At 28.2% G+C, this 9,133-nt stretch overlaps 1 protein-coding gene across 1 annotated transcript; it reads left to right on the top strand.

Moving 5' to 3' along the window:
• The first annotated feature begins 5,673 nt into the window (after window positions 1–5,673).
• Window positions 5,674–6,731, top strand: LOC137821256 (protein GOLVEN 2). The gene is made up of 2 exons (XM_068625764.2): window positions 5,674–6,056; window positions 6,316–6,731. Exons 1-2 carry the CDS (start codon window positions 5,981–5,983, stop codon window positions 6,474–6,476), a joined length of 237 nt encoding a protein of 78 aa, XP_068481865.1. The 5' UTR covers window positions 5,674–5,980; the 3' UTR covers window positions 6,477–6,731.
• Window positions 6,732–9,133: the final 2,402 nt, after the last annotated feature.

Raw genomic sequence — 9,133 nt, 5'->3', positions numbered from 1 at the left:
AGATCTGCTAAAAAGTTATGATAGTTTACCTTATAGTTCAACAGTAATCACCCTCGTTAATCACAACTTGACCTTAACTGCCAAGTAACCTTAATAATGAGAGACACATGTAAGAAATAACGTTTTGGAGTTTGTGTTGTTTGTACTATGGAATATATATGTTGTATAAGATTGTGAGGTAGCCAAGTATATCTGAAATAAGACATTATTCATGAAGTTATCAGTGGAACAGAGTTTTCTACAAACTTTTATGATAATATTGGTTTTGGAATACAAGAGTATGTAGTTCTCTTGGATTTTGTAGGTTTGGTTGAAGACTCTCTTTGTTGGACCTTCCCTTTGTAATAGGGTTTGAGCACCTCCTCAAGGATTCCATATTATTTTATTTATTATTTGCCAATAAAAAAAACATAAAAGAAAGAACATGACCTAAACTATTATGATAAAATAGTCATTTTCATTGGGTCTCTATCTTAGCTCATGAGTCTATAAATACCTTATTTCTCTCATGAAGTAGATCTATCTTATTTTTCATTTACTCACTTACAAATTCATATATATTCTTATGGACTTGAACATTCAAGAATTCAATCTTCTGCAGATGTCTCATCACTCAATAGAACAACTCAAAAAACTTAAATAATCATATACATCTTGAAAGAATGACATCTCAACCTCAATAAGTAAAGGAGTAAAAATATATATATGAACTTAATATAACGTGTTTAGGATAGGAAAAAATAAGAAAAAATAGTTAAAATTCTTTTTTTCATTTTGAAATAAAAGAGAATTGGTGTTATATATTAATATTTTGGTAAAATTATATTAATATTTACAACGATGATGTGACATGAATATTAATTATAATATGAATTTTTTTTCTTATTTTTAAAATTTTTTGCTTTTAATAACCTAGTGACTTATATATCATCTCATCAAAATCAAGTGAATAACATGTTAATAGAAAAAAAAAATATAGAATTAAAAAACTGAAAACAAAAGGTTAAAAATTTTGGATTAAAAAATATATTAAACCATCCTGTGCGAGAAATTTCACCAAGTGATCCTGCATGGGAAAGCATTATCAACCATATCCTCTTTTCGTCATATGTTTCAATTTTCTTAAAAAATAATATCTGATTGGGTTAGGTATTGTTTGATATAACGATCAAACTATAGCTAGCAACCTAAATAGTAAAAGATCTACTGCTATTGTTTGTCAAATCTGTTTTCTATTATCAGCGCATTCCACATCAATATCATAATAATAAAAAAAAGCTATTCTCTTTTCTAGTTCATTCAGGATTAACTACATTATCTGAGTTGTTTATAAAAGAAATTATACCACATAAATTTTAGCTTAAAATTGGATCGAGTTGTTTAATAATCCATAATTTCTCCTGCGTGTTTATTATTTGCGTTATTTATAAGAGAAAGTATAAAATATTGAAGAAAGGAAAATATAATATCTATAACTAAAGCAACTTGATAATAAAAAATTTGAGCAGAGTAAAAGGTAATTGAATAAACATTCTTAAAAGATATTGTTTGATAAGGCTATTATCCAAAATCTATGATTTAGTTTCTTTGTAATTGCTTAGGTAAAGGGTATATCTCTTTGTTTATTAATTTATTTATTCCTAATCCTTGTTTTCCATCAGTGTTTGTCTTTGATAATTGTGATGAATATAAATTGATGTTTAATTTGGAAGCAATTAAGGGACAATGCAGCCCCACAATTAGATATGTGAGCACTCCTCCCACGTGATTTTTCTCTGCATAGCATTGTTGGTCGCCTTGTTTGAAAATGAAGGAATAGCCTCCATCAATGTCGGTTATCTTTTCTGGTTCGTTATGTGGTTTCCTTTCTTGTTCAGTCAAGAACTATGCATGATTAATGGAAACGATATTGTAAAGGGACATAATTAGATAATGCAGTTCTTCCTCTTTTTCTATCCTTAATTTCTTTGGGTATGCATGGATTCATATCAGCCACTCCATGCATGTGGTAGGCAAAGTGCCGTGTGCTTCAGAGAAACTTCTTCTGCCAAATCTGGCTAAATACCAGCTTTTGTACAACATTCACAGACTCACAAATTTTATGTACTTCATTACCTATTCATAGAGATCACACTAGCTAAGTATTATACAATTATATACGATTTCTAATTTTTAAATGGTTGTGAAGAGAATTTTTCACTCACGTGCCCCTGCGAGAGAGAGGAAGAACCTTTTGTAGGCTAAATTATGAAATAAAATAAAACAATACTTAAGGATTATAAGTATGTTAGGAAGCAAAGTGTACATCCAGGAACTAACTAGCTAAATGCATGATATGAAGTTGAAGGGAGATTCTGAATTTGAGCTTGCAATCGGTGCAGTTTTTGCAGTGGAGCTAAATATCTGGGAATGGTGGGCACATAAAATATCTGGGAGAAATTTTCAGTGAACTTCTAATACTGAAAATGTCAAAATCTAATCTATCCATTGCAATTTAATGTATCAGGTACATTCATGTAGGAAAATAACAATTTCCCTTCCTCCACGTTAAGAATTAAAAAGTAGATGATGATTGATTAATGCTTGGTCAAATCAATTCAAATATTTTTCAGATGCTTCCTACCTAATTTTACACAGTAGTTCTAATAGATAGATAGATGTACATGTATCACGTGTCTTTATTTGTATCAGTTGTGCAATAGACATGGCAAATGAAGAAATTTCATAAATTGCGTCACGCTAGCAGTATCTATATACGAGGGAAAATTAAAATTCACCAATATTATATTATTGAAAGATGTGAAAGAAAAAGGTGATAGCTTTGATCCATTCAACATTTTTCTTTTTCCCAGACATTCTTGTTTGGAACATCTTCAAATTTTAGTTACGTTACATGTTGTAAAGAGTCCGAAGTTGTGCAAGATCCAATCTAATCCAATGGTATGCTCCAATTTATATCCCATTTTGAACAGTAAACGAAGATGTTGTAACTAGGAGATCGTATATGTCAATTAAAACCAAAGATAAATTATAATATATAAAACAAAGCTTAATATACAAGTTGTTGTAAATTTTATTTTATAAATTGATTTTATAAGATGGAATTAAATTACCCTAAATTATAATGAAAACTTATAAAATTATTTTTACTTTTTTAATTAAATAAATATCTATTAGCGTCGAACGTTAATAGATTTAACTTTGTCAACTCTATTAGGATATAAAAAGATTTTTTAAAAGAAAAATCAAAAAATTAATTTTAAATTTTTTTAATAAGTAAGAGTCTTCTTAATGTTGAACGCTACTAGAGTCGGCGACTCTTAGTCAATTCTATGATGATGATAAATATTTTTAATTTTTTTAATAAGTAAAATTATTTATTTTAGTGTCAGACTAAAGAGACGCTAACTAAATTAAATAAATTTTAAAATAAAAAAAATTAGCGTGGATTAAACTAACGTTAAATTAAATAATTTTTAAAATAAAAAATATTAGCGTGGGTCAAACTTCTAAAGATGGAATGATTGCAATAGTAAGTGAGATTTGAAAACTTAAGAATAAGCACATACTTAAAAGGTGGAATGATTGATCATTCTGAAATTTTCTCCATGGCTCAACTGAAGACCTTGTCCCGGGTAACCTCTAAAGTCCCTTCTTCTTGTTTTTTCATTTCTAACTGGTATCTGGATCTCCTGGTTTGTGTGTATTTGATTAAAAATAAGTTATTTATTTAAGTTGGTCAAGCTGTATTTGTTTAGTAGGAAATTAGTGGCAAGCTTCTGGGATGAGGGGTTGTTCGTTTCTGTGTTTAATTTGTACATGGGTTGAATCATCCTTAAATTGATTCTTATTTATTTATTTTTTATTGTTGATTAAAAAAACAATAAAGAGAAACCTTAGATTATTTTTAATCTAAAGGTCTAGGTTTAAAGATGAAAAATCTTGTCACCCTAATTTTTGTTTCTTACTTTCTATATAACTCTCCTCACATTAATTTTCTTATTCATACTCAAATCTTCTCACACTCATTTTTTTCATCAACATTTCATCTTCTTCATCCACAATCATCTCCTTCAATCACACTCATCTCTTCAGTACTCATCACATTCATCCACACTCTAGTTTTAATTATTTCATTCACATTCATTTACTTCATTCATATTCATCAACACTTCTCTCCTTTATCTATTACAATTTTATTTCTATTTTTATTTTATATTTTATTTTGTTAAAGATGAGATGTTCTACTACAAACTTCTTTTTGAGATTTTTTTCATTAGCGTTGACCAAATTGACACAATTTAAATTAATATTAAAATAGATTTTATTTAGAGTTTGCTAAATCGACACTAAATTAAATAAGTTTTAAAATAAAAAAACATTAACATCGATTAAGCTGACGTAAATTAAATAAATTTTAAAATAAAAAATATTATTTTTATTCAAGCCGATGTTAAATTAAATAAAGAGTTATTAGATGACTTTTAAATAACTAGTTCTAATTATAAATAACTAGTTCTAATAAAAAATATTACAAATTCCACATCAATTAAATATAGTCTCGCAATAAAAAAATAACTTCAATAAAAATTAAAAAAATAACTAAAACAAACATAACTCCACATGTAACTAACTAATTCTATTGTTGCAGTAAATTTTATTATTGTGTTTCCCTATTAACCTCTTAGATCAATATTTTTAAATAGGTTATAATTTTTTTAATTTAATATACATAATATCATATATAAATTTTGGTATAGTCTTTTCATATTATTTTTTGTATTTTTTTTAATAATCATTTTTTTATGTGATGGAAGATAATTGTTGTTACCTGATATGTCAGTCTAACTGAGATGTAACATCAAAACTTTTATAAAAAAAAAAAATATGTATCAAAATATTATATTCACTATAAGAAAATCATGAAATAGAAACCAAAATAATTAGTTGCAATAGTAACTAAATTAGAGACCATTTTAGAAACTAAAAAAAAAAATTGGTTTCTAAATTAGTTTATATTATTGTTAAATAGTTTCTAAATTGATATATAATTGGCAACCAAGGTTTTAACTACTAATTATTTAGTTTATAAATTTGGTAGCAAAAACCTTGGTTGCTAATTAGATACCAATTTAGAAACTATTTAACAATAATAAAAATTAATTTAGAAATCAAAATTTTGTTTAGTTTCTAAAATGGTCTCTAATTTAGTTATTATTGTAACTAATTATTTTGGTATCTAAAAATTGGATTTTATTTCATCATTTTCTTGAGTGATTATAGTTGTGATGAGTCCTTTTAAACTCCAATTACATTAATAGAAAGTAAATATTTAAGCATAATGCACCTCACAAATGAGTTAAAGTAAAAAATAAATATTTGTTATAATGAAAAGTTAAGATAATTTCTTTTTATAGACAAGAAAAAATAAATAGATATGAATCACTTTAAGGGTGACCCAATCTTTATACAAAGAGAACCTAACCCTCACAACCTAAGTTAGAGAAAAATTATGAATTAAGTTGACTAACTCGGGTTGATTATCTTTTCATTGTACTTGTACGAATGTTTTTAAAAGAGAGGGATGGAGTCTCTTATTTATCAAGCTGGTATTATTTACTTTCTTTTATATAGGCACCATATTTTAGGTTAAGGATCTTTGTTGATTAACGAATGAGAGAGTGCGAAGTGTTTATGGACGCATGGTGCCAATTAAATAACATGAAGGGAACGAAGCCATTCCTGGTCTTAGGTTGGATCCTGTTTTCCAAGCAAAAGGGTGTCATTTTCAGGCAGGACAGAGCAGGAGACAATGATTTGAACCAAAATTGTAGCCATTGTTTTTCTTGTCCTGGAAGAGTGCAGTGCACCACATGTCTTCACATCCTATTGGAAACTGTTTCAGCCTATAAAATGAGAGCAACCAGAGGATTTTGAAGCAAGTTCAAGGTTTCTCACTAATACCATACATTCAACTACCATGGCTATGTTACCCACCAAACGCTTCCTTCTGCTTGCTTTTCTCTTGCTTTACTTCCTTTCCATTAATGCTTCAGGTGACCTTACTTTCCTGTGCCTTTATAATATATCTTTTTGTGCTTCTAAATTAACTTCATTTACTTTTGATATTTTTTAAAATTGTTAATTTTAATCCTCCTAGGTTAACAAGAATTATCTCTAAAAAACATAAATAAATAACAAACAAACAAATAGAAAATTAGAACTACATTAAATAAAATATATTGGAGTAAAAACATATTTTACTCGTATGTAATCTGAGTGTATAATTTAGGTGTTCTTGATGTTTCCTTACAGCCAGAAGTTTAAGAGAGACTAAGGATGAATTAGTTCCAGTTTCTGTCGAGAAGAGCCACGAAGATCAATTTAAGCTAAATCAAGGAGGGGAACAAGATATTGGTGACTTGACAACAATGGACTACACTCCTGCAAAAAAGAACCCTCCAATTCATAATTAATTCTTAGCTTTTTTTTTTAGTTTTGTTGGAAAAAGCGCACAGTGATTTTTCTGGGATTCTGAACTTCGATGAACTTTGATCAAGCACTAGTAACTGTATGAACTTAGAAGTTAGAACTATGTGAATAGTTTTTGAGCTAAGAGAATGTTTCAGGGACCATATTATTAGTGAGAAGAGTTTTGTAGACGTGTTGATCATAATAAAGAACACAGATGCATAATATATATTCATCCTTGTCTTTTCCATTCTCAAACATTCATTTTCTTCCCAGAATCGCATTATATGTATATTTTCGTACATCTCAGGTAATTAACTGGAGTTAATCTTGGAGCATATGTAAAGGAAAGAAGATTTATGAAGAAGTTGTTGTAAGCAATTTGAAAGACTAACCAATCGAGATGTTGTTTTCTTGTGGTGATAAATTAGAACCTAATGTAGAAGCTGTAGAAATACATGAAGGTAAATGAAACAGTATATGCAGACACAAGTGAGTGGATCAGTCATCACAGCCATTATAATTAAATTATATATGCATTATATTTATGACCAAAAGTATATAGTACAAATGAAGACAAAAATATGTCCACAAATGTAATAATATATTTGAATACTGAATTTACAAATTTGAAGCTAAATATAAGATTCCCATGATTTCATGAGAAAGTGCTTTTTTAAGCTATCAATCATTTACTTAATCATGGGGAAATGGTAACAAAGATTGGTGAAAAACTGTTAAACAAATACCAAATCATGGAGCATGTAAAGATTCCAAACATATCAGTTTGTTTCATTATTCCATCACTTATTATTATTGAATCATTCCAGACAACTGTTCTTGATGCATGTGGGTTGATAAGAAGGAAAAAGAATATATAATATTGAATTCCCTTTATTAAATTAAGATAAAAGTAAACATAAGTCAATAAAGATATAAGAAAAAAAAATAGTAGGCACAAATAATAGAGTGAATATGGATTATGGTGACTAATTAAATCTTTAAGCCATCACAAAACATATAATCTGTCAATCTTAGTTAAAGTAGGTATAGCTGCGGCCATTTTCATGCATTTAACTCCTAAAAACTGAGTTTACGACTTTATGATGAAGAATTTTATTAATTAGCCTTAAAATTAACATTTAAATTTGATAGACTGTTCGAATCAACTAACAAACTAACTGATGGCGAGATTTCATGTTTGAATTAGAAGAAATCTAGATGATTTGAAAAATTTTAGAGTTATATATAATTCTTAACATGATTATATAAAAAATGTACATTAACATATATCATTACTCTTTCCAATTTTAATCCTTTTGCAAGGATTAGAACTTAATTCCTATTTCGTCATACTGCAAAAATTAAAAACGATACAATTTACCATCTAATGATAAGTTATACGAAAATTCAAAATCTTTTATATGTAAAATCTTAAAATATATAATTTTTAATATATATTTATATTGCATAACCCAAATAAATACAATTAAAACAAAGAAATACGAGATATTTAATTGCAACTCTATAGGTTCCTTTAATACATCCTAATGTAGAATAAGATATTAATCAATTACATTCTTTCACCTTCTCTAATTAGCATCCATATCCTTAAATAAAATTACATCATGCATATGAATGATGGAACACTATTTTACCCAAGATATGAAGAATTAAATTTTAATTATTGAATTATAAAACAAATAGGGAATGCTGTTTAAATAAGAAGTATGTTGTATGAGGGATAACTCACATAGTTGGAGTAACAATATCTTTGCTCAAGCATTCCGATATATCACTTCAATGTTATCGATTGAGCAATATATATTTGAAAGAGAGACTTCCTTATTTGAATGACCAACCAATATTTAAGCATTCAAGCTTTTAGTGAAGAGAATATCACAATTGACTCCCCTTTTTCAAGCATCACACCATTGTTTGTTTGAGTTAAGTCACTTAATACATCAACTCACCAAGTTCCAATCCACAATTTCAATCCACTTATAAAACTCTTTCTCTTCATCCACTACAAAAAAAAAAATGTTTGGCGACCACCAAAATCGATTGCTATTATGGTCGTACTGACTCTCACTCACGGACTCAAGAACGAATACCAAGATAGTTATTCCCTTCTCCTACTCCTATTTGAATCAACATATTGAGATGAAGCAACTAGCAACTATAGAACTAATGATAAAATGGTAACTTTCATTACCTTCTTTCCCCTTCCTTTACTTCTATCACCAGTAGCACCCTTTTGTTTGAAAGTTAAAGTAGCCTTTTCATCCTTTACATCATTTTGAGGGAAATGAACACTGAGATGATGAAAAATATAGATCGGTGTGTCATTGGCCTTTTCTTCGTAGTGGGATAAACTAACCTAAATAGTTAAGTGAAGGAGACCCACATGCCCTGAAGTGGACCTTGGAACTCAAGTCCCGGGTTTGGTTACCCTAATTTTTAGGAGACCAATTCAACAACTAAAATCAATGTGTTAGAGAGAGTCAAAGTCAGGTCCTATGAGTAGACATAAAACCTATAATCATTGCACCAAAGAATTTGTAATCATATTATGACTAATATTATCATAATTATGTTAATTATTATTTTAGTAATATTATTACTAACTTTATTATTATTACAATTAATAATATTATTATAT

The sequence above is a fragment of the Phaseolus vulgaris genome, chromosome 9 (assembly GCF_051622355.1).
Source record: "Phaseolus vulgaris cultivar YP4 chromosome 9, ASM5162235v1, whole genome shotgun sequence".
NCBI classification, from domain to species: domain Eukaryota; kingdom Viridiplantae; phylum Streptophyta; class Magnoliopsida; order Fabales; family Fabaceae; genus Phaseolus; species Phaseolus vulgaris.
Note: the sequence above shows the minus strand (reverse complement) of the source record. Positions and strands in the feature narration are given on the sequence as shown.

Coding starts and splice junctions, on each gene's coding strand:
- LOC137821256 (XM_068625764.2), top strand. CDS start 5,981: ATGGCTATGTTACCCACCAAACGCTTCCTTCTGCTTGCTTTTCTCTTG. Junction 6,057..6,315: donor CCTTTCCATTAATGCTTCAG/GTGACCTTACTT, acceptor GTTTCCTTACAG/CCAGAAGTTTAAGAGAGACT.